At 34.1% G+C, this 25,416-nt stretch overlaps 2 protein-coding genes across 2 annotated transcripts; one reads left to right on the top strand and one right to left on the bottom strand.

Annotated features, from left to right (window-relative positions):
* Nucleotides 1–1,309: 1,309 nt before the first annotated feature.
* LOC111059046 lies at nucleotides 1,310–8,061 on the bottom strand. Its single transcript, XM_039438123.1, has 3 exons — nucleotides 7,920–8,061; nucleotides 7,413–7,551; nucleotides 1,310–1,593 (listed from the first exon to the last, which is right to left on the bottom strand). The coding sequence occupies exons 2-3, from the start codon at nucleotides 7,546–7,548 to the stop codon at nucleotides 1,325–1,327; spliced, it is 405 nt and encodes a 134-aa protein (XP_039294057.1). The 5' UTR covers nucleotides 7,549–7,551; nucleotides 7,920–8,061; the 3' UTR covers nucleotides 1,310–1,324.
* Nucleotides 7,886–13,318, top strand: LOC111059049 (trafficking protein particle complex subunit 3). The gene is made up of 4 exons (XM_022346653.2): nucleotides 7,886–8,471; nucleotides 8,840–9,034; nucleotides 10,267–10,449; nucleotides 13,070–13,318. Exons 1-4 carry the CDS (start codon nucleotides 8,433–8,435, stop codon nucleotides 13,187–13,189), a joined length of 537 nt encoding a protein of 178 aa, XP_022202345.1. The 5' UTR covers nucleotides 7,886–8,432; the 3' UTR covers nucleotides 13,190–13,318.
* The last annotated feature ends 12,098 nt before the right edge of the window (nucleotides 13,319–25,416 follow it).

Genomic DNA, 25,416 nt, shown 5'->3' with positions numbered 1-25,416 from the left:
CATTGTAATAGTAACGTTTGAATTAAATTTCGAAAACTAGAAAATTGAACATAAAATAAAATGATGAGAAAATAGTGAAGAGTTTCAGCTATTTTGAATTATTTAGGAATGTTTCATTTCGTCAAGGAAAAACGTTTCCAATTATAGAGAAATGAGAAAATAAAGATTTATTTTGCTGTTACTATTACTGCGACTACTCCCCGTTTTGGAAAGTCAATTTTCTGACTCCAGCTGTTAAAGTCTAGAACTTACCTAAATCCCGAGCTCGGAAACCGGCCCTGGCCCTATATGATCATACTATTGTATACATTCTTTTCAGAGTACATTTTCCTTTGTGTAAATTGTGAAATTTGATGATTTTTTTTAAGTTGTCAAAACAGCTGTTCTACAGGTAAAATATCTCGACTATGATTGTTCTTTTGAATAAACTGCCCTACCTACCTACCTCATGCACGAAAAGGAGGTTACAAAGTCCACTTCTCAAGGATGGGGTGGACACCCTAATAGTTTCCCAGGAAGGGGACTCATGCCAGTTGATAGAGCTGATAAATAACTATACAGAGTATGAATTTGAAAAAAATCAGTCAAGTCATTTTTGAGAAAATCGTGATAGAAATTCAAACAAAATCCATTTCTCTCAGGAATATTACGAAGCTCCTGCAATTTTCCCAGAAATGAGACTTATGTCATTTGATAGGGTTTATAAATAGGTATACAGGGTATAAATTTGAAGAAAATCGTTAGAGCCGTTTTCGATTTTTAGTCATTTTCCTCCATTTTGAACTGAATTTTATTGAATTTCTTATTGTCGGATCCTCATGGTATAAGGACCTTAAGTTTAAAATTCCAAGTCAATCGGTTAATTAGGAATGGAGTTATTGTGTTCACAGACATACACACACACCCACACACACAGACCAACACCCAAAAATCATGTTTTTGGACTCATGTTATTGGACCGTGAAACGTATAGAAAACTAGAAATTAGGGTACCTTAATTTTTTTTGAAAAGCAATACTTTCCTTACCTATGGTAATAGGACAAGGGAAGTAAAAAGGAGAAGAGCACAACTAGTTGGTCATATTCTTCGACATGAGGAACTAACAAAAATAATAATGGAGGGACTGACTGAGAGGAGGAATGCGCGAGGAGGAAAGCATAGAACAACTGAATAAGGATGTGAGATGTGCCAACTACAGAGACCTCAAAAGGATGGCGGATGACAGAGAGGTATGGAGAGTTGCTGCCAACCAGCTCAACTGATACTGTTAACCAAAGAAAGAGAGAGAGTGTTAATTATGTAAAATTATTGACCAGACTAGTCTTATACTCCGTAGCTGAAGTTCTTAGGACGTAATATAAAAGAAAACCCATAGGAAGATTTGTGATGTAGGCCTATGTACTCACGCATCGCATACATGACACCGTGGTTGTTTGGCTCTGAGCGGATGGCGTCGTGGAAGTTGCGGGAGGGAGGTGAGGAGAGGCCGAGTGCAGGGGGTGACGAGTGGTGACGCATCATGGCGGTGTCTGCTGGTGCCCCCGAGTCGTGTCTCCGACCCGACGTCAAGCGTCGGTTCACACTCAAGTCTTCTGCAAACACCACAAATTCACTCATCTAAATACACATTTTTCACTTTCATATTTCTACACTCTGCTGATTAATATAATATATTATAGAATTACTAGTCCCCTCCCATTTTCTATTATCACATCGTCAACAATTAAAAATTGTAAAGCATACTACAACTTATTTTGTACTAGCATTTAACCCGCTCGCTACCAACTAAGCTACGGAGTCACTTGGAGAAAGCCCTTGAAATTTTGCATATAAATTCCTAATTTACCAAGGATCAAATTAAAATCAAAAATCTTTATTTTGCCAAAATACAAAATCATTTGAAATACTTCAAATCATTAATACAATAATAACTGAAATACTCAGTAGATACATAATCATCAAAATGAATAATACATTTCGATTGAATAAATAGAATTGGCACAGCTAGCAAAGCGAACTTATGCGCTAGCTGTGAGTTCATTTTCGATATATATATATATATATATATATATATATATATTTAAACTTTCTTGCAAAATGATAAAACTTCAAACAATAAGATTAGTATAGAGAAAATAAAAATATAAAGACAAAAACAAAAATAAGATATCCCATCCGGCTACAAACCAAAACAACAAAATGAATAAAACGCCAATATTCTGACAAACAATCATTGCTCAATACCACGTGATATTATCAATGCCATAACTGATTGACAACAGTACCGTAGGCTACATCTATGAGAATAATTGTTCCATATCTTTACATTATAAATTATTACATTAAATTATTAGAATTTGGGAAGTGTTGAATAAATATTTTTCTTAGCCCATTCAGATATTTTTTCGAGAAGATTTTTAGTTAATTTACTATTGATGAAATATATCGGAATTTTGTTAGAAAATATGTTACAAAAATAAAAAATCTGATGTCTACATACTTCCAGTCTTACTAAATCTATATGAAACATATTTGAAACTGATGGGCGCGTCGGGTAGGGTGTATTTCTGGTTTCCAAATAGGTTATTCAGGATGGCTATAGGCCTACTTTCAGTTCTTCAAGATTCAAGTACGTCAAGTTTTCAATTTAAACCCCTTGCGGGCGGAGCACGGTTTACCAGCTAGTAATAAATACAATTACAATAATTGTAATAGAGAAATGGATGGAATTCCCATACAAAGACTATATAGCTTTGTGTAGGGGTGAGTTCCGGTCAGCCTAACGAGCCTAAATACTTTTACAAATGAAGATCTACTAAATGCAACTAGCTATACTCTAAAATAAATAACTGAAAATAAAGCAACTTTTGGTAGTAGATCAAACTAGTGTAGGTTTATGTATCTATGATAGCAGAATTACAGAATGTATTTAGTGAATAATGCACCTCAGTAGAAAAATCTAACATTAAACTTAGGGAATATGTTAATAATAGAGACCTGTAGATAACCCGGTGACTTATCATTGAAGATAAGAGAAAATGAAAATTAAGAGATGAAAGGAAAAAACTACATACAAAAAGCGAAAATTCGGGGAAAAAGGAAAATAAGAACACCTGTTAGAACTATATTAGGGCCAATATACCGACCGAAGCAGGCCTTCTGACCTTTCCCAGCCCAAGCGGTAAATCCAACCCTCCACCAATCGCTTGAACACGGTAACCCTGCATGCCTCCATGACCTACATGCATCGCCTTTATCTCGGCTGGTAGATTCATATACACCATTTGGGCTAGATGAAAAGCCTTCAGAGCTCCATTCCATGAACCATCTGAGGCGTAGCATAGCCACAACTCAAACTATATCTTGTGGGATAGGTTCCACTCATGTGATGAGTATCAGTCCACTACGTGTGAATGAGGGGTATTGCAGTACAGGTACCTTGGCGTTCTGATTGATCACAAATTAAGCTGGGCTCCACAAGCTATGTCACTGAAGCAGCGAGTGCGCAAAATGATAAATGCCTTCAGACAGCTAAGAGAGGTCCTCCCTTTACATCAACTGCGGGTGGCGTACTACGCATATATCCGGTCAGTTCTTATGTATGGTTTCATAGCTTGGGGTGGAGCCTCCTCGTTTGCCTTGGAGCCGGTGGCGGTGGCACAGCGAGCAATCATCAAGACATGTCTCAGGCGAGACTATCGCTACCCATCTAATCTTGTTTACCAAGAGTTTCAAGTTTTTAATATTAGACAGCTTTACATACGAGTTTTAATGAATTACATATACTACAACAAACACCTCATTTTCGATAATTTAGTTCATACTCATAATACAAGAAATCTAATTAACTTTGGTATTGCCCATCCCCAACTCCTACATAACTGCTTTAAAAATAATAGTAAATACATTTGTCATATATTGTATAGAAAGGTTCCCAATCATTTAAAACAGTCGGAAAATTACAGTATTAACACATACAAGCAACATTTGAGTAGATGGTTATTAGAAATTGGCAGGGATGCTGCAGAGCAACTGATTCAATCCGCCTTCTTATTCAGAACTTGAACTCATAGTGAATTTGCCATTTATAATGGTAGTATAGCCTTTAAGCTACTATTTATATATTTGTCTGTATATACTAATAACCAGTATGGAATTTCATTGTGAGCAATTTATATTCTTGATTTACTGAAGAATGTTAGTAGATTCAATTACAATAGTTTTAATTATAATATGTACAAAACATGAGAACATTATCTCAGACTCAAGTCTTTGTGGAGAGTATTCACTTTTAAATGTGTAAATGAATTTTATAAATTTGTATTATGTTTTTGTGGATAAAAAGCTATTTGATTTGAGGTACCGGTATGGATGATATCTGATAACGTATCAAGTCTATTTTATTAAAGTACATCAATAGGGATTTTATATACAACTGTCTTATGTTTAATAAGGCACTGCGTAACAAACACGCGTTTCTCGATCAAGGATTCGATAAGTACGGAGATCTCGATCAGAACGCGAGCATGCCACGTGCTCCATTGATGAGCTTGGCCATTTCGATGCGCGCGAACCCAAATCATGCGACTTGCGATCAGCTTGCGTACTGCTCGCGTTCGCAAACCAGTTAGTCGCGACAAGACAAGACATGAAAACTTTAGACAAGGCTAGACCAGACAACTTCAGTCATATTGAAGCAACACACACCAATCAGTCACATTAGTCATGACGGACCGATGCGCTTATGATTTGGGAGAGGATTTGCTTGCAAGAAAGAGCAAATCGGAAACACTGGATTCATCCATTGACAAGAGACCCTATTGGAGAATTTTATTCTAGAACTGAAAAGTGATGAAGAAAAATTTCATGATTACACACGATTAACATTGGAATCATTTAACTATCTGCTGGAACTTTTACAAAATAGATTGACAAATAAGGACACAAATTTTAGAAAACGCTTTTTATTATTAAAATTATAATAAACAAATTCTTTCGACCATATTCCTATTATGGAGCTTCTTCAGTCTTGGATTGTAAATCAGTTCTTTTGATTGAACGAGCAACAAATCACTGAATTTAAACTTACAACTACAAAAATGAATTTAAACTCTACGAAAATGAATTTACACTGACCACAACTGCCACGCTCTATACGATTAGACTTGGAGGAAAGACACGTTTAGAGATATTTCATTGCAAAGACTAATCAGTGTGATGAATTGCGTCATAAGTAACAATGTGAAGTATTGTGACTAAATGTGTCTGATCATGTCTTAACTAACTTGTGAGCGCATAGCCTTCATAAGAGAATATTCATGCGCCTGCTACTCCTGTTGGACGAATGGAGATTCAAAAAGCTGACTCCGTAAATATATTTTATGAGTTTACAAATCACTTCCCGCAATTCTTAATTGGATACTGCATGTTTTTGTAAAATGAATGTTTGATTTATTTCTACCGCTTCTACCCTTTGTAAAAGATCCATCCACTAGAAAAGGCTTCTACAATAGTCTATCAAGGAGTTTTGGGAGGATGACTGACCTCCAATAAACCAGACCACAGATGACTGCCACAGCTGCAAGGCTTCTATTGGATTTCCAACAAGTGGGTACTTGAAAAGAAACTAGTTTGATCCTTGATGTGACCGGTTCAAAAAAAAAAAAAAAAAAACGTAATACAAGCTCACCCAGCAGTAATTAAGCAGAATTTTCGAAATGATACGATTAAAGTTTTATAATAATTTATAAATTGAAAAATATTACAAATATATATGATTGTTTGACAAAGAGCATATAAAGTTAGCTTTGTCTTAGATACAAAACTCAACTGGGCTAGCCACATTGAACAAGTGACCAAGAGTCTGTCCCGAATCTGTCTCTAGTTGCTGAAGATGAGTAATCATTTAATGGAGACTTGTGCGAGTCCCTACTTGCTGGTGGTGTAGCATGCTCTTTTCCATGCTATGGACTGCTGCTGTGGGGTCATGCTTCTGCGTGTGGAAATGTGTTCAAACTGCAAAAGAGGGCTGTCCGTATTAGTGGCTCCCTGGATCATTGTAGACCTCTCTGCCAGTCCGCAGGTGTAATGACCATCTACAGTCATTTCATATACATGTGTGCTATGTTTGTGCGAGCAATCTTGGAAGGTTCAACACAAGGAGGGACTTCCATGGCCACAACACTAGAAGACGAGGTCTTATAAATGTGCCATACTTTGTCAAGACACGTGATGCATTTCCTGCTTTAACCTTGCGTATCTTCAATAGACTGCCAAATGAGTCGAAGAGGTTGAACATAACAGCATTCAACTCAATAATCGATTGCAGGCTCAAGAGAAAGCCATTTTATTCTATCTAGGAATATTTTTTGGGCGATTTGGTAAGTCTTGTTCAACCATTGCTGCCATCACACTAGTTGTATTGTGAAAATTGTAAATAATAAACTCTAAAACCATCTGGTATTGATGAAGAAAAAGGTAATCCAAGGTGATAATTGCGCTGCACAAATTTAACAAGCTGTGGCACAGGTGAGAGGTGAAGCAGTTGATTAGGAGTGAGTGCTTTTGAAAGGATTGCGGCTGAAATCCTAAAGGGGATTATGGTGTTCAGCAGTTCTTGGATGAAAGCTTGATGCAAATTATGGCATACGGTGTATGTGTTTCAAATTTTAATGAATAAATAATTTATTAAAAATATCAACACCTGGAGTTTTGATCCCACACACTTGATTATAGAGTGACTTTTCATGTAAATCAAAGCTAGAGATGTCATCCGAACCTGATTTTTCTGGGATTTCGGTATCGCAAATACCAATCGTGGGATCCCGGGACTGGCCCCCAGGATAGAGAAAAAGTAATATTAAGTGAGTAAAATTGTTTTGTATAGTAAAGTTTGATCATAAATCACATGTTTTTCTACTGTTTCAGGGATTTTAATGTGTCATTCATTTGACATTAAGCATTCATCAATGTAGGCTAACCTATATAATATGGATTATTAAAAATCAAGATTAGATAAATTAAAATAATATTGACAATATGTAGGTACTTAGTAATGGATTGACAGTACATGTCCCCGATATTTCTAGGTATCAGAAATTCAGAATTAGTGCAGGATCCCAGGATTCGGAATTGACGCCCCTAATCAAGGCCCTGTAAAAATCGTCTTCATAGTACCTTAATATTAATATATATGAAGTTATGAGGTATATCAAGTTTAGGAAATAGATGAAAAAAATTATTAGTGCAAAAAGAGACATAGTGTAAGTATAATGAATTAAATTGTTTTGGAGAGAAGTGTTTTATAACTTTAATACAAATTCAAATCTACAAAATTGAAGTTAATGAAGTACTACAAAACAAACGCCAATCTACACTAAATTGAGGTACTGTTAGACAAGTAAGTACAAACCTGTTTCTGAATCAGAAGAGTCCTGCGATCCCATTCCATAGAGAATGGACGTAATTCTTCTCCTTATTCTAATAGAGTTCCTTAGATGATCTCTATTAGGCTTCTCAGGCCGTGAGGGCCTTTCGGGGCGTTCCATCTCCTTTAAAGAAAATATTACAAATACGATTCATCTCATGCCAATTTAATTAAAAATTATTCCCGTCATCAACCGAGACGTTTATAGTAGATACTGTATTTTAAAACTTGTACAGTATTGGCTAGCTGTGTCTATCTGTGTGTTCCTGATCTAATAAAAATGTATTATTTATAAACAAAAAATCAAAACAAATGAAAGCAAAAATAAGAATAACTTAACAAAAAGTATAATTTTTAAAAGAATGAAAATCATAATTATGGCTTTAATACCATTCTATCTATCACATAATAGGCCTATCAATCAGTAGGGAGAAGGAGAGCTCTATTCAGTAATTATTAGTGAAAAGAAAAGAATTTTAACGTTATACTTACGATGGATTCGATTACTGAGTTGACACCTTGAATTAGCTCAATAATTATAATAAATTAGTCTAACGTTTGCACTAAAATAAAATCTGCAGCGGACCTTTTATCTTCCAATCATAAACAAAATGGCCAATTTGTTTGAGTTCAATATACAAGTCTGCACATAACCTGTGAAAGTGAAAGCGTTTAATATTTTAATAACGTTTTGCTGATATCGATGAGCAGTCAATCGATTATTAATTTTTTTATTTTTATCAAATAAATAAATCAAATATAAATAGTGGAAAATTGAACAAAATTTTTAAACCTAAGTATTGTTATTTATGATTACCAGGGAAGAAAGCTGCATTATGACTGTATGTTGACGTAATCAAGTAATTCGTGCACAGATGGATCGCACTGTCATGTTTTCATTTGATTTGATATCTTAACCAACTAACCTTAATATATATATTTGTGATATTATTTTGAATTGAAATTTATTTTAAAATATTTAAAGCGTAGTTTTTAATTATCACCATGTCAAGACAAGGAACAAGATTGGATGCTAAGAAAGTGGTAATCTTCTATCTTTGTAAATTAGGAATTTAAAATAAGATAGTATGATGGAGTCGTATTTTCCATATCTGATATTACTTTATAATGGCCTTTGCGTTATATCAGCTTTGTAAATGTCTATAATTTATTTGTAAAATTGTAAAACCAGTCTATTTTCTAATTATTTTTTTATTCAAATAGGTAGGCCTTATTTGAAATTATGTTTATTCATCAAACACAATATTACTATAAACTTAAAATGTATAGGCCTACCTATAGGTAATTCACTTTGTTTTATACTCCTTATCCTTAATCCTATTAATAGTCTACTTCACGTCACAATATGTTTTCCAACTAATTATTTACTGTATGCTGTTTCCATTTTCCAGAATTCAGAGCTGTTTACTTTGACTTATGGAGCTCTAGTTTCGCAGCTCATGAAAGATTATGACAATGCAGATGATGTTAACAAACAATTAGAACGAATGGGCTACAACATAGGTGTACGACTTATTGAAGATTATCTAGCTAGAACCGGAACCGGTCGCTGTTATGATTTCAGAGACACTGCAGAGAAAATACAGGTACCTATGCCATAAAATTTTATAAAAAATTCTGAGTTTTCATAAGAAATATTGAATTATAATAAAACTAGAAATTGCTTTTTAATTTTTCATTAGGGACACCATATTCTGGTAGTCGGCTGGTATTTCACTCATACACTCGGGTCAAAGACGCGACTGTTGTCCAAGCTTAGCCTACGAAGTTGGCCTACAAGCTGATACTACTGATAATACAGACGTACGGATTGAATGTTCCATTTTAGAAGGCACTTGTATTTAAAATTGTAAATTGTATAATAAAAAATTGATATAGAATTAACAATTCCATAAGGTGCAATTCCTCAGAGGCGTCTCGAGACGCGTAGCTATAAGCAGGCGTTTTGAAACGCGTGGTTAGACACGTGACGGCTAGAGCACATAACCTATAAATTCATCAGATTCGATGATCCATTAGATATGAGTAGTAAAAGCAGTAAAGTAGTAAAACTTCTAATTCATCTGCCACCATAACGTATACCTTATTCTTCATCCATTACCCACACTTGTAGGATCGATGGTATCATATATCATGAATAAAATAACAAAAACGAAAAAACACTATTTGATCAAGAAGGCATTGATCAAGTTCAAATCAGAAATTATTTATCATGCAATGCCTTGCTCTCCAACATAATGTCACTAGTCTGATAACATTTGAGACAGGTCATCATTAACAAATCCCTGTACATCGTAATAAGCCCTGGTTCTCAGGAAACCGATCACAACTTCACAACTCTCTCAAACACGATGAGGTGCGACTGCTGAACTTCTATAGCATAACCGAGATCTCTGGGGACATCAAACAGCTCACGATGCCTAGTGTTGTGGTGAGTCCGAGTCAACAAATTTTGATTCTTCTTGACGTACATGAGGCAGAGGAGGAGGAAGTGGCTGATTACAGTTAGAATACCCAGCCTAGTAAAAAGTGACTTGCAATACGATTTTCAACGTTCATACAACATAAAAATCCAATGATTAATCTAATCTAATGAGTTTATAGGTTATGTGCTCCAGCCGTCACGGCTGTAACAACGACGCATCTCGAGTCGCCTGCTTAGATCTTGAGTCACTTCGCCGCTAAGCACTTACACCTTCAGTAAGCAATACATTTATACCCATTCTTATCCAGTAGTTCCACCAAAATGGTTAATCAGCAAGAATTTAAACTCTCAATTTATTGTAATTCTTTTTCACCGACCTTGTGGATTTTTCAGGCTGGATTCAGATTATATTTGGGCATTTCTCCAGTTATAACAAATTGGAGCTCAGCTGGTGACGAATTCTCTCTCCAGTTCGAATCCAATCCCCTCACAGAGTTTGTGGAGCTGCCTGATAATTGCTTAGGATTGAAATACATGAATGTTTTGACGGGAGTCTTGAGAGGAGCTTGCGAAATGGTAAATTTTATTTCAGCCACGTTCTTTTGTCACTATTGAATAACTATATTTCACATTTTATAATAATTATTGCAATGTATTGTTCAAATTGCAATCAGATCAAAATACATGTAAAAATGACTAATGGTGCGTTCATGTTGGAGCTGTGATAAGCGATACTAGCTGCAATAAGAGTCTGCTCATGTCCAAGCTGCTTCATTTGCGAAGATACTAGCAGAGACACCGCTGACACAGCAGCGACTCCAGTTGCGCTAAAAAAGTTTATTGGTATGAGTTTGATGAACGAATTAATTGATGTATCATTTCATTTTTATAAGCGAATTCGTGATGAGTGTTTAGAAGGGGATTTGATGTTTGCATCAAATGATGTAAAGTAAAGGATTATTTATTAGAATGTGGAAGACGTAAATATTGTGCAAAGCCTATCAATGTTGATAGGAATATGTTTGGAGAATTCAATCATTTATAAAACGATTTTAGATATCATCCAAAAAATTAAATGAATATGAAAACTTCATATGAATGAATGAATAGAATGAATATGAATGAATAGAAACCTTCAAGTACATATTGACGATAATTTCTAATTTCCTCCAGGACTTGTATAATTATTATCTCAGGAGAACGAATAATGCTAATATTCAAAAGTCGGTTTCAAGGACATCGATATACATATTTTGATTTAAATTTAAAATCATTCATTAGAGTAATTAAAATGTTGAATTTTCAAAATAAAACTTGTCAAACAGACTATTGCAAGTATGAATGCTTCATTATTTTAATGATAATAGATCGTTTTTAAAACTACATTGAATAGGTACATTACATTTATTGTGGTGATTTCCATTACTCTTATCTCAAAGCTGGTCTCAAAAAATATGTGTTATTAAATTGTCAACATCCATATTTGGGTCCTTGGCAAAGGAGCTGAGAAAAATTACTGAGCTATAACTATGGTCAGGACCCAAGCGTGATTTCCATCACAGCTCTACCATGAACAGGAATCACCATATATCAGAAAGCACGTCGGAATTATACAAAGTGAGTCATATGTATGGGAACCCTTCAATAAATTAGAGACTGTCGTAGATAGAATACTTCAACTTTTAGGATAAGTTATTGGTTGAATACTCCATCTTTTGACGTACAACTGAGTTTCAACCCGTCTCAAGGGGGTGACTTAGGGGTTGTTACTCGAATATTTCAAATGTAAACACCCATTGCGTGGTACATCATTTTAAAGACCTTTTTAAAACAAGAGATATGACATCAATAAAAATGTTCTATGATGCTTGTATCCAAAATGAACAAGTAATGAATTTTACTTGAAGTAAAAACTAAAACTTCAATCATCCGCCATTTTGGATACAACATCATAGAACTCTTTTATTACACCTTTCTTTTTTTAAAACGACCTTTAAAATTATGTACCACACAATGGGTGTTTCCATTTAAAATATTCAAGTTACAACCCCTAAGTCACCCCCATGAGGGGTTGAAATTCAGTTGTACGTCAAAAGGTAGAGTATTCGACCAATAACTTATCCTGAAAGTTACAGTATTCTATCTACGACAGTCTCCAACTTATTGAAGTGTTTCCATACTTATGACTCACTCTGTATATGCATTGCTAGTATCGCTTATCACAGCTCTCACATGAACGCACCCTAACAGATAGAATTTCCTATAAAAGGAAATGTCAAAAAATATTTACAATCAGGACATAAGCAAAATTTGTCTGCTAAATGTGAGAAATCTGAAATCACAAACTTTATTCAACCAATACTTGTGATATGAATCAATTTATATGAAAATATTCAAGCCTCAGAAGGATAAATCAATTGTGTAGAACATGATCAATTGATATGCTTTAGAAGGTTTAGGGCCGGATTCCGAGCTCGGGATTTAGCTAAGTTCTAGACTTTAAACAGCTGGAGTCAGAAAATTGGCTTTCCGAAACGGGGCGTAGTCGTAGACACGTTTAAATTAAAATTTCGAAAAACTAGAAAATTGAAACAAGATAAAATAAAGAGAAAATAGTGTAAAGCTTCAGCTATTTTGAATTATTTAAGAATGTTTCATTTCGTCGAGGAAAAACGTTTCCAAATATAGAAATGAGAAAATAAAGATTTATTTTGCTGCAACTATTTACTGCGACTACGCCCCGTTTTGGGAAGCCTATTTTCTGACTCCAGCTGTTTAAAGTCTAGAACATAAATCCCGAGCTCGGGATTCGTGCCCTTAGTGAAAAACATGTTGGGCATTGAATTATTTACTTCAATGCTACCTTATTTCAACGCTTCAGTACTTTATATTCTACTGGTATTGTGAAAATTCTTGTTAGGTTAACTAATGCTCCCACATCACAAAAAATCGATTGGATTAAAATACTTGAGATGGTTTTATGATTGTATATCTGTGACTATGAAATTCCTGCAAGACAGAAAGAAAAATAGGATTTTCCACCATCCTTGAGTAGAAATTATTTATAATACTTAATTCTTAAATTCCTCTGAAATAGTTTGCGTCATTTTATTTTTCATTTCCATGTGGCTGAAGTTGAAAAAGTATTATTTTATGACGAAATATTTTGAATAATCTAAACTTTTATGGGTTCCAGGTACAAATGGATGTGACATCATGGTTCGTGCAAGATCAGCTGAAAGGGGATAATGTCACAGAACTGAGAGTCAAGTTCATCAAAAGACTAGAAGATGCCATACCGGCGGGTGAAGATTGAGAACACTAAAGTTTCCGGTTTTTGAAAAATTGTCAAGTTAATAGACTATATTCGATAATAATCTTGCAATATTATACCTTGAATTTGTAAATATTTTTTGAATGAACTATGCTGGGTTGTAGGGTTGTAGAAAGCGAGGTCAATTAATCCCGAATCAGCACTTTGCAAATTATGTTGCTAATTCAAGAAAGTTGATCGCGGTTAGTGCTACTATAATATAAGCATTTTAAATTTTTCTTCACTACTATTACCCTAATGGAATAAAATAAGAATCATCCAGTCCCCTTGTACATCATTTTATTGATGCAGAACATGTTTAAAATACAAAAGAAATGCTTTTGTTTTGGAATGGGCCATTACCAATGGCTGTCATAAGTCAAAATATGAAAGGGTACTGGATGATTTTTATTTCATTGCAACATATTCATCTATGTTTTTTATGATGCAACCCAATATAATTTTTGAATGATATCTGCACACGAAATTGACAGCAAATCTTAATTGTTGTTCTTAAAGAATCCACGTTCGAGTCGTTCTCAAGTTGCTGCATTCCATCTAATAGTCACAAACCAAGAAAATCATTTGTAAACACTCGATAACAACTTCAAAGATTTGATGCTTTCAGAAGCGGAAATAATGAAAAACATATTAAATACAAAATAAATCTTATTCGTTATAATAGTATGTATATTATCTATTATATTAAATGGATGTATGAAGATTCATCAATAATAAATTAATACTATAATCAAATGGAATGAATCATTAACCCTAAATGGAATTGACTTTACAATTGAATTTCTTGTCAAAGTAACTTTTAAGGGTTGGTATATCCCCAGTAATCTCCGGGTCAAGCCTTCAGGAAAAATACAATATAAGAATAAATTAATTTTGAAAAATTTTAAAGGAAGCTAAAATTTGATTCTCAAATGATGAGTTAATGAACTGAGAGTGTATCAATCAGAAATTGAATTTGATACATTTTCACATGAGTCCCAAAAGTCATTCTATTCCATTCATTGACCGAGCGAAGTGAGGTCTAAGATTCAAGTCGACGGTTTTGCATTTCTCTTTATGTTTATATTTATGTTTTTATGTACCGCATTTACGGCGAAACGCGGTAATAGATTTTCATGAAATTTGACAGGTATGTTCCTTTTTGAATTTCGCGTCGACGTATACATACGGGTTTTTTTGAAATTTTGCATTTTAAGGATAAAACAAAAGGAAAAGGAGTCTCCTTTGAACGCCGATATTACCGTAAAAATCAGACTTTAGAATTATTCACCATAAATATCAGCTATCTAGTGGACTATAATACTACCCGTTCAAAAACATCTAACATCTTGAAAATGTATCTTTCCATCAACGTTGTAGATAGTTGCAGCCAGACCTGATAACAGCGCTCAAACTCACATTCCGGGACGACATGTCACTGTACGATAGGACAAAAAGCTCTATGTTTAATTAGGTTTTTTCTAGACATTTTAAATTGATAAACTATTTATTAATTCTTGAGAAAACATAACAACAGGTCAATGTAACTTACTGAGCGCGCGGTCTACTGTTCACAGAACTACTAGTTATTATTGTTTTCCACCAACATAGCTTATGACATAGAGCGCTCTACCTGGTCTCAGATTGTAGAGCACAATATTACGCCCAGAGGGATTAACAGGTAGCTCTAACAATCGAAAGATATTGTTAATCAAAAACTAAAATTCATCAAAATAATATTGATCTTTTCTTGAAATTTTACTCATTTTTTAAGTAACTCTGTACCGATTAAAGTTAGAGAATTCCGAATGATCTCATTTTAATAATAATTTCATAATCTAAAAAAAGGCGAGATATAATTTTCTGTCCGATTACAGAATTTGGCGGAAAAAGCAGTAAACTGGAAAATGACTAGAAAATACTAAGTTTTTTTGGGCCACTCTGTACCTAGCACAAGGAAATTTTGCATGAAAAATTGGTTCTGGACTTATGTATCCAAACAATATATTAAAAAATTAGAACTACAACATGAATTGCAAGCACACCCCCTTTTCCATGTCTAATTGGCTGGACTAATTCATTCTATACAAAAATAAAAAAAATTAACTATAGTCTGTGTAAAATAAGTTGAGACTTGACCCTCCATCCAAAGAAATTACAAGGTTGCCAATTCGTGCAAAAATTGCAACTTTCCTAAATTTCCAATTCAACGTCAGAATTGGATGTAGAATATCATCTTCGATATCCTAGTAGAGTTAAAAAAGTTTCAGGGTTGAAGGATTAAAAGGAAATTTAACTTTTATGATAAAATTGGAAACATCGCAAAGATTTGTTTTTCTTTTGAGTATTACTTCTCTCAGAATCATGGGGCATCGTAATGCGTAATAATTTTTTATCAAATTAACGGGGAGAATGTTGTATCCTTTCTATTGGTGTCTGGATCATTTTTATCCGACCTATAGTTATTTTTTAATTAAATCTGTTCGTCAATGTCAAGACATTTCGAGCAGAAAACATGAAATTTTCGACATGCTGGAAACTTTCTCAGAAATAGTTGAAATTATTTTTTCAATTTATTGACAAAAGTAGTCGGAAGATCTTATTTTGGTCTCCAAGGAATTTTAAAGTTAGGAGAGCGACTGCATGGTATGCATTGTGTACCAAATTGTATGCTAAAGGCTGGAAATTTCACTGAATTATTTCAAACGCAAGCAGCTGATTGCCTCTAGAAAGGCAGTAAACACTGCTTGGATTATTGGAGGCGAGGTAGTCATTTTTACTTTCCTTGCCCTATTACCATAGGTAAGGAAAGTATTGCTTTCCGAAAAAATTAAGGTACCCAAATTTCTAAATTTCTATACGTTTCAAGGTCCCCTGAGTCCAAAAAAGTGGTTTTTGGGTATTGGTCTGTATGAGTGTATGTGCGTCTGGTACACGATATCTCATCTCCCAATTAACGAAATGACTTGAAATTTGGAACTTAAGGTCCTCACAATATAAGGATCCGACACGAACAATTTCGATCAAATGCAATTCAAGATGGCGGGATAAAATTGTCCTGTCACCAGCTGGCTTGGATCTTTGAATAGTAGACTTGAGATGCGCGTGAACACTAGCGTCAGGTGATAAATTTTCATAACGGCAAGGAAAGTTACCCCTTTACCCCTCTGGAGAGGGCGGGGTAAAGTTGTGTGAGTGCGCCACACCAGATTTTTCACTATTTATAATCATGTGGCTTGCAATAATTGCTGAATTTTTCAATCGTTCTGTATTACTTTACTATCTGTAAAAATTTCAGGAGCTTCGCCCCATCAATGCAGATAGATTCCCAATTATCAGGCTTCAGATACAATTGAAACGAAAAAATCAAGTGGAGTAGATTGAGCATGAAAATCTCTACAATTAATGTTCAGTAACATTTTCACCTAAAATTGAAAATAAGCTTTAAATTCGAGAAAATGTGATTATTCAATTGCAAATTATTGTTGATTCTATTAAATCATTCACTATGAAGAGATAGCAGACCTCATGTGTGTCTCCAGCGTTATTGCCCTGTCACCAGCTGGCTCAAATAATCTTTGAATAGTAGACTTTAGATGCGCGGGAACACTAGCGTCAGGTAATTTCCATACCATAGGTAAGGAAAGTATTGCTTTCGGAAAAAAATTAACGTACCCCAATTTCTATACGTTTCAAGATCCCCTGAGTCCAAAAAAGTGGTTTTTGGGTATTGGTCTGTATGTGTGTGTATGAGTGTATTTATGTCTGTGTACACGATATCTCATGACCCAATTAACGGAATGACTTGAAATTTGGAACTTAAGGTCCTTACAATATGAGGATCTGACACGAACAATTTCGATCAAATGCAATTCAGGATGGCGGCAAAAATGGCGATAATGTTGTCAAAAACAGGGTTTTTCGCGATTTTCTCCAAAACGGCTCCAACGATTTTGATCAAATTTATACCTAAAATATTCATTGATAAGCTCTATCAACTGCTACAAGTCCCATATCTGTAAAAATTCCAGGAGCTCCGCCCCATCTATGCAAAGTTTGATTTTAGATTCACAATTATCAGGCTTCAGATAAAATTTAAACAAATAATTTCAAATGGAAAAGATTGAGCATGAAAATCTCTACAATTAATGCACAGTAACATTTTCACCTAAGATAGAAAATAAGCTCAAAATTCGAGAAAATGTTATTAAATATTGCAAACTGTTGGCAACTGTTGATTCTATTCATTCACTATGAAGAGATAGCAGACCTATGTCTCCAGCGTTATTGTTCTGTCACCAACTGACTCAGATCTTTGAATAGGAGACTTGAGATGCGCGTGAACACTAGCGTCAGGTGATAAATTTTCATAAAGGCAAGGAAAGTTGTGTGAGTGCGCCACACCACATTTTTTGTTTTTGTTGATCCCAGCTATTGAAAGCATAAGGTGGCACACCATTCAGCCGCTATTCTTGACTTTGAAACTCCTGAGAGGTCAAAATACGTTCTTCCGAGTATGTTTGACAATTGGAAAAATAATTTCAATTATTTCTGGGGAGCTTTCTCGCTTTAACCACCTACTTATCTTTTGAAACAAGAAAGGTTTTAGCATGTCAAAAATTTTATGATTTCTGCACGAAATGTCTTGACATTGATGAACATAATTATAAATTAAAAAATAACTATAGGTCGGATAAAAATGATCCATACACCAATAGAAAGGAGACATTCCCCCGTTAATTTGATATAAAATTATTAGGCATTAGCCTACGACGCCCCATGATTTTGAGAGAAGTGATATTGAAAAGAAAAAGAAATCTCCGCGATTTTTCCAATTTTATCATAAAAGTTAAATTTTTAATCCTTCAACCCTGAAACTTTTTTAGTTCTACTAGGACATCGAAGATGATATTCTACATCCAATTCTGACGTTGAATTGGAAATTTGTGAAAGTTGCAATTTTACACGATTTGGCAATACTGTAATTTCTTCGGATGGAGGGCCAAGTCTCAATTTATTTTACACAGACTATAATGTAAACGCGTCCATCTAGCGACGACTAAAGCCGCGTGGTTAGAGTTTTCGCGGCTGGAGCATATAACCATTAAATTAATCAGATTCGATGATTCATTAAATATGAATCGTAAATTCAATCTAGTAGCCAACACTTCCAGTTCATCAGCGGCCATAACATTCAATCCACAACATGAGAATCCATTGAATCTATAGGTTATAGAAAGAAAAATAAAAATCTTAGTACCCTTTTTTTGAAATATTTAATCTTTTTTTAATATTAGTGATTAAATATTTCAAAAAAAGGTACTAAGATTTTTATTTTCCTTTCTATTTTTATAAAAGTAGCCCTATACAGAAAAGAGATAAATCTATAGGTTATATGTTTTAGCTACGGCGGCTCGAGCGGGTTAGACTCGTAGCTAACCGCTAAGGTTAGCAAGATAGTAATAATAAACTTCAAACTATATAGGTAATTTATAACATATAATAAAGGAAAGAAATGGCTTATACACGTACGGGATAGGAAATTCACGAATGACGCATCATCACGGTTTCCGAGCATGGGATTTAGCCAAGTTCTAGACTTTGAACAGCTGGAGTCACAAAATTGGCTTTCCAAAACGGGGCGTAGTCGCAGTCCACGTTAAAATTAAATTTAAAAAACAAAACAATTGAACAAAAATAACATAAAAGATAAAATAGTGTAAAGTTTTAGTTATTTTGAATTATTTAGGAATGTCGGGTCCGTATCACAGAGACAAGTTCTCACAGAGACAAGTAGTGTTTTTGAACGATATTAGTGTCACAGAGACAAGTTTCATAGGAACAAGTATTTTTATAAATGGCAGTCTCACAGGAACAAGTTCCCACAGAGACAAGATGAGTCTCACAGAGACAAGGTGAGTCTCACAGAGACAAGGTCTGTCTCACTGGAACAAGTAGTGTCACTGGAACAAGAAGAGGGGTGGAGTCCCATTCGAACAAGTGGAGTGTCACAGAGACAAGGTCAGTCTCACAGGAACAAGGTTGGTGTGGTGTGTTGCCTACACATGAAGATGAAGGCATTCCATTTGCTCTAATAAATTGGATGTCATCTGTTTTTTAATATATATACATAATTATATATTATGGTGACATGAATAGAATAGAATGACTGCCTTTATTTTTCTTAGAGAGCGAAGTTAGGGCGCAGTCGACCCTCTCTTACACTCAACTCTCTATCAAGTATTATAACAATACAAAAAAATAATACATTGAAAATAATACATAACAATGCTGAATAATAGTATTTTCTGATACTTCATCACTTTAGTAAAAAAAAGACACTACAGAGTACAATACAGTAGGCCTTCATAGCAACTGAAGTGTTAGCTATAAATTTCATTTCCTACTTATTATCACTATGTAAATCTCGAAGTGGGTAAGTAAATTACATTATGATTTATTTAAATAGTAAAATAGAATTTTCCTTCAATCAACAAACAACGTGACAAACAACGCTCCTTCAATCCACGTGACATACATATATGAATATATAATTTACATATGTAAAAAATGTGGTGACATCATTTGATGCCAGCTTTAAACGTTTCTCCTGTGGAGAAAAAATGATGAATTTAGTGGACTGTTTAGTGTATCCTAGACATTTAGATTCAAATCAACATGGCAATTGATTCCCCTTTTCATCCAGGATATTGTGGTTTCTTAAAATTTGAATTTGTTGACTGAGCGAAGTGAGATCTAAGATTCAAGTCGACGGCTTTGCATTTCTCTTTATGTTTATATGTTCCGCAATTACGGCGAAACGCAGCAATAGATTACCATGAAATTTGACAGGTATATTTCTTTTTAAATTGTGCCTCGACGTATATACAAGGTTTTTTGGAAATTTTGCATTTTAAGGTTAAATCAATGGGTAAAGTCTCCTTCGAACGCCAATATTACAGTAAAAATCAGAATAGAATCATCCATAATAATCCAGCTGTTGAGTGGATTTTTAATGCAATAACGCATGCAATTAATATATCAATGTAACTTAATAAAAATCAGCTGTCGTGTTGACTATTCATTGCATGCAATGACGCATGCAATTAATAACGGAAAGAAAACATAGTATTTTCTCTCGACCTTTATCTGCTTTCAACTCGGGCTGACCTGTTGCCAGTGTGTTGAAGGAGATTAGCTTTTGATGTTAGCATATTTTTGATACACTAACCCCAACAGCCATTAGCCGTTTTCACACCGACATCTTGCCGACACAACATACAAACAGGATTTACTCTTATGGACAGTATGAGACGAGGCTGTGTTTTATAACTGCGCGAGGTCTACTGTTCATAGAACTACTAGTCCAGGATTAAAATGTCGTTTTACAAAAATCATCAAATATTTAATAATTCAATACAATGATACATGTACAAATGTAAAGCTTACTAGCACCGAGGTAGAATCAATTTATTCTTAAATGATTTGAAATATATTTCAAGTTGTTAGGCTTCATTTATTCATTGAACACCTATTTTATCATTATGGGTTATCAGAACCTATTAGAATTATGTAGATTGCCTTTAATGAATAAATTGATTTCCATGTAAATGTATTTCTACCAAACTCCAAAATAACTATTTAAATGTGACTTTTAATTGTTCAGGTTAAGGCCAAATTTTGATACTGCAGTAACTTATAGTGATATCAATGTAAGAAAGAACAGATTATATACTTCTAGATGGATGGAACAATATTGGAAAGATGTTATCCAACGGTATTTGAATACACACCCCTGACTGTTACTGTATGGGAGTACCACCAGTAATTTATAAATTTTCAATTCAAGAAAAGAGTGGTTATAGATAAAATAGTGTACTCAACGGTTATAATCTTCTCCTATCTATATTTTTTCTTCTTATTATTTCTCATCTTCTTCCTCTTCTTCCTTCTTCTTTTCCTTTTGTCTCCTTTTTCTATTATCTTCTTCTTCTCGCTTTTTCTTCTTCTCCTCCTGTCGTCTTCTTCTTCTTCTTCTTCTTCTTCTTTCTCTAGCTTTGTCCGGCAAGGACTGATTTGTTTTTGTATTATGGAGTCCCTTTTGTATAAGGTACCAAGAACAATAACAGGGATATTTCCAGGGCTCTAGAGAATAATAATACTAATTCCCTATGTCCTTTTGCTAAGTTGAAACGTGTAGCAACGTGAGTTGAAATGTATAAGTTGACCTAAATTTTTGAAGGCTGATCTTCGAATTGATAAAATGACGACTTTATAGAAACATGATCACAAGCAAATCCCTAAGAACATAATGGAGACTATTCCTTTTAACAGAATAGTGTTCCATCATCATTATCATTATCCTCAAATGATACGAGTCGATACATTCGGCGTATTCACGCCGATCCATTTCATCTAGGAATACCAATAATACCATCATCTGAATATTATGGTAACAATGAAGTGTGCGCAGAAAATCTCACTGGCACTGACTGTACAACTATGAGATTAAGTCAAGACTAGACAAGGTCTAAGATTCAAGTCGACGGTTTTGCATTTCTCTTTATGTTTATATATTTTTATGTTCCGTATATACGGCGAAACGCGGCAATAGATTTCAATGGAATTTAACAGGTATGTTACTCTTTAAATTGCGCGTCAACGTATATATACAAGGTTTTTTGAAATTTTGCATTTCAAGGATAAAACAAAAGGAGAAAGAGTCTCTTTCAAACGCCAGTATTATCGTAAAAATCAGACTATAGAATTATTTATCATAAATCAGCTGTCGAGTGGATTATTAATTGCATGAAATGACGCATGCAATTAATATCCCAATGTAATTTGGTAAAAAATCAGCTGTCGTGTGAACTATTGCAAGCGATGAGGCATGCAATATTGATAACTCAAAGTAGGTAGCTTATTATTTTCTCCCGACTTTTCTCTGCTTTCAACTTGGTAAGTAGGTACTTCAACTCGGTATGATTGTAGCTGTTTACAACAAATTATTAGCATTCTAATGATAATAATTTTACTTAATATCAGTAATTATTGACGATACATTTCAAACAGTCATTAGTGGCTTACACACCGATATTTCGCCGACACGTCATAACAGCACATAATTCACCCTGATGGAGGCTGTGGTTTTTAACTGCGCGAGGTCTACTTTTCACAGAACTACTAGTTATTTTTCCAACTGAATAGGTCAACAAATTCTATTGGGAGACATCAAAGAAAAATGCAAGGTGCTGCATTGTGATAAAGTCACGTTCGGCAGACGCCAGTATGTTTTTTCGATGAATAAATTGAACGCAACTTTAGATCTCAATTAAAGATAGATTTCTCTAAGAGTGCTCTTTACTCAAAGGAAGAGTACATTCAACATTACTCCATATGAATGGTATTATGCTTTCTTTCCCTGTGTCTTGTGTATTTGTTACTGTGGGCTGTGTCTTTTTGTTCGACCATTTAGATTTTTTGACAAGTTCCAAATCCCCCTGATTTAGGTGGGCAGTCAATGCTATTTAATCTATCTATCTATGCATGTAACTGGTTCATAAATATGAAACATGAAACACCATTATGTAATGCACTTACCAAATGCAGTCACAAAATAAGCACTACCAAATGCACTCCCAACTGGACAGTTGGGTTAAGCAAGCTTGAAGCTAGTTGAAGACACTCCCCTACACTTATGGAGGCTTATAACATTAATCCATTGTACCTTGTTGTTCAATATTGTTTTTTCTCTCAGTAATTAAACAAAATAAAATAATTTTTCTCTCCACAGATGCAAATACAAGAAAAAAGTGGAACAAAACGATGTATGAACTTGAATACAAAAAGAAATCGTTAATACTATATTTATATACCAACACTTTAATAGTGTACTTCTACATAAATCTATCTTAAACCAGAACCACATCTGCAAAGAAAATTAGTTGTAAATAGGCTACGATAGGATATGGTTGACGGGATCAATTCTACTTACTTATTATAATATTTACTATTCACTCTATAGTATTTACTGATTTTCCAAATTTGAATTGAATAAAAAGCTTTTCAAAGATACAGAATATAGGTTTCAAAGTTTTGATCAGTGATTTACTTGTCAAGTGGTCAAATTGACTATATAGATTGTTTTTCATAGAGGGATAAACTGAGATATAATAAATACAAGTTTTATAAAAATTGTTCTGTATTGAAAATTTGCCTGAAAACAAAAATTATCGAAATAATCTATCACTTTTAAACAAAGTAGGCTATATATACATATACAAAAGATACCATGTTACATCATTATCGTATCAACGGTAAAATAATAATATTAATTGACAAAATTAAATATCATTTGCAAATTATGTAGTATTGAAAAGCAGTAGTAATCTACTTAATTGCTTCTTAAATTTCATATTTCTTTGATAATGATTCTTCTTAACTAAGTAGGAAACATACAGCCATCTATTATAAAGATATTTTGTTGTCAAGAATCAATTAGTACTCAAAGAAAAATCATGTGTGTAGGCCTACTGGCCTAATAATCCTAGTAAAATATTAAAAGAAAGATTAATTATTAGTAAGATGATGAATAATAAAGATCAATAAATTATCATGGGAATTGATTACACAAAAAATATAAGTACAAATTTCAATTTTATTATTATCCTTATTAGCTTATGGCTTTGAAGGGCGAGTAGACCCAAGGATTGGTCGCTGGAGGTCACCCGATAGAAAAATCCATCGTCAATATGGTAGAATAATATCATATTTGCGGAGCGTTACGATTTCCTTGACCAATTCCATGTCGACTGAATGTGTTTTGTCAACTATTGAACTCGCAACGCAAAGGCACAGGTAGCATCCTCGTAGAGGGGAGGCAAACAATACTAACTAAAAATCTATTTTTTCCAGGAAGGGTATAATATGGAAAACACATGTTAAATATTTCCTGCCGCCAAAGTGCAGTACTTTATACCTGGCACTAGAATTTTTAGAAAGAGAATCATTTGGTTAACTTTGGTTTTACGCTTCAGTGAACATAGTCTATTAGCAGGGTAGTTCTACCTGAGGACACCACCGATGACTGACCGGGCTTTCTAGAAGTACCTAACGGGAAACATTCGACTTGTTTCATGGAAGCAAGGCATTGTAATACTGAATGAGTATTTATAGTTCTATAAAGCAAGGCCTTTTGGTTCTAATACCCGAGACGTCAGTCTGCAGATTGTTGTTATGGAATGCAGAAAACTTCTTTCACCACCCTTAGACAATAAATGCTGTTTCAAAAGATTGAAAAGATTGAAAGACATGCCGCTTCCAAAATCTATGGATATGGTTTTAGTACTATATATATATATATTATATATATATATATATATATATATTATATATATATATATATATCTGTGAGTGTCGCATAAGGTCCACACTATTATTCCTCACCCACCATATAGCATATAATTATAATATATCGAACTTTCTCACTCCCACTCAACCACATCACTCTCTCACACATACCCTTTCCTTCGGGCTCTCTCTCTCACTCTCACTCCTCTCTCACTCTCTCTCTTATCACACACATGATAATGAATTGAAACGCAGATTTCTGTCTTTGACACTAATATCATGATAGATCAATAATGTAGATTTCTGTCTTTGACACTAATATCATGATAGATCAATAATGATTGTTAGATCAATAATGTTTCAATAGCATCTAGATCTAGGTGAACTATTTGTAACACAAAAACTAATAATTAAAACCACCCTTAATGAAGTTTGATTAGTCCCAACCGATATGGTTTTCAGTAACTTTAAGGACATGACAAAAAGACAGTAATTGTGGGTTGGAAACGTAATTTTGAATATTTATTATAATAAAATATAAATCCCATTTTCCCGGTGCTCTAAACTCGTTATTTAATAATAAGCCTACAGTTTAAGAGCCATCACTGATACGTCACTTAGTATAAATACAGAAGAACAAAAATCATAAACCTTATTCCGGGCCACTTTCTCATTAATTCTGAATTCTCGTATATGTGTGTGATAAACGAAATTTGAATTTGAAATCACAACATTTTTTGAAAAACGTGCTTATTCTACGAAAATTGAAACCCCTTTCTTAGCTGGCGTCTAGGAATAAGAAATATATTGACCGATAAATACAAACAATTTGGATGTAGATTAGGCGATTAGGCCTTGTCTAAAGAATTCAGCTTATAGTC

Source organism: Nilaparvata lugens, chromosome 11, assembly GCF_014356525.2.
Source record: "Nilaparvata lugens isolate BPH chromosome 11, ASM1435652v1, whole genome shotgun sequence".
Lineage (NCBI taxonomy): Eukaryota > Metazoa > Arthropoda > Insecta > Hemiptera > Delphacidae > Nilaparvata > Nilaparvata lugens.
This window is presented reverse-complemented; position numbering and strand designations above follow the sequence as displayed.

Coding starts and splice junctions, on each gene's coding strand:
- LOC111059046 (XM_039438123.1), bottom strand. CDS start 7,548: ATGGAACGCCCCGAAAGGCCCTCACGGCCTGAGAAGCCTAATAGAGAT. Junction 1,594..7,412: donor CTCTTCTGATTCAGAAACAG/GTTTGTACTTAC, acceptor TGGTGTTTGCAG/AAGACTTGAGTGTGAACCGA.
- LOC111059049 (XM_022346653.2), top strand. CDS start 8,433: ATGTCAAGACAAGGAACAAGATTGGATGCTAAGAAAGTG. Junction 8,472..8,839: donor GATTGGATGCTAAGAAAGTG/GTAATCTTCTAT, acceptor TCCATTTTCCAG/AATTCAGAGCTGTTTACTTT. Junction 10,450..13,069: donor TGAGAGGAGCTTGCGAAATG/GTAAATTTTATT, acceptor TATGGGTTCCAG/GTACAAATGGATGTGACATC.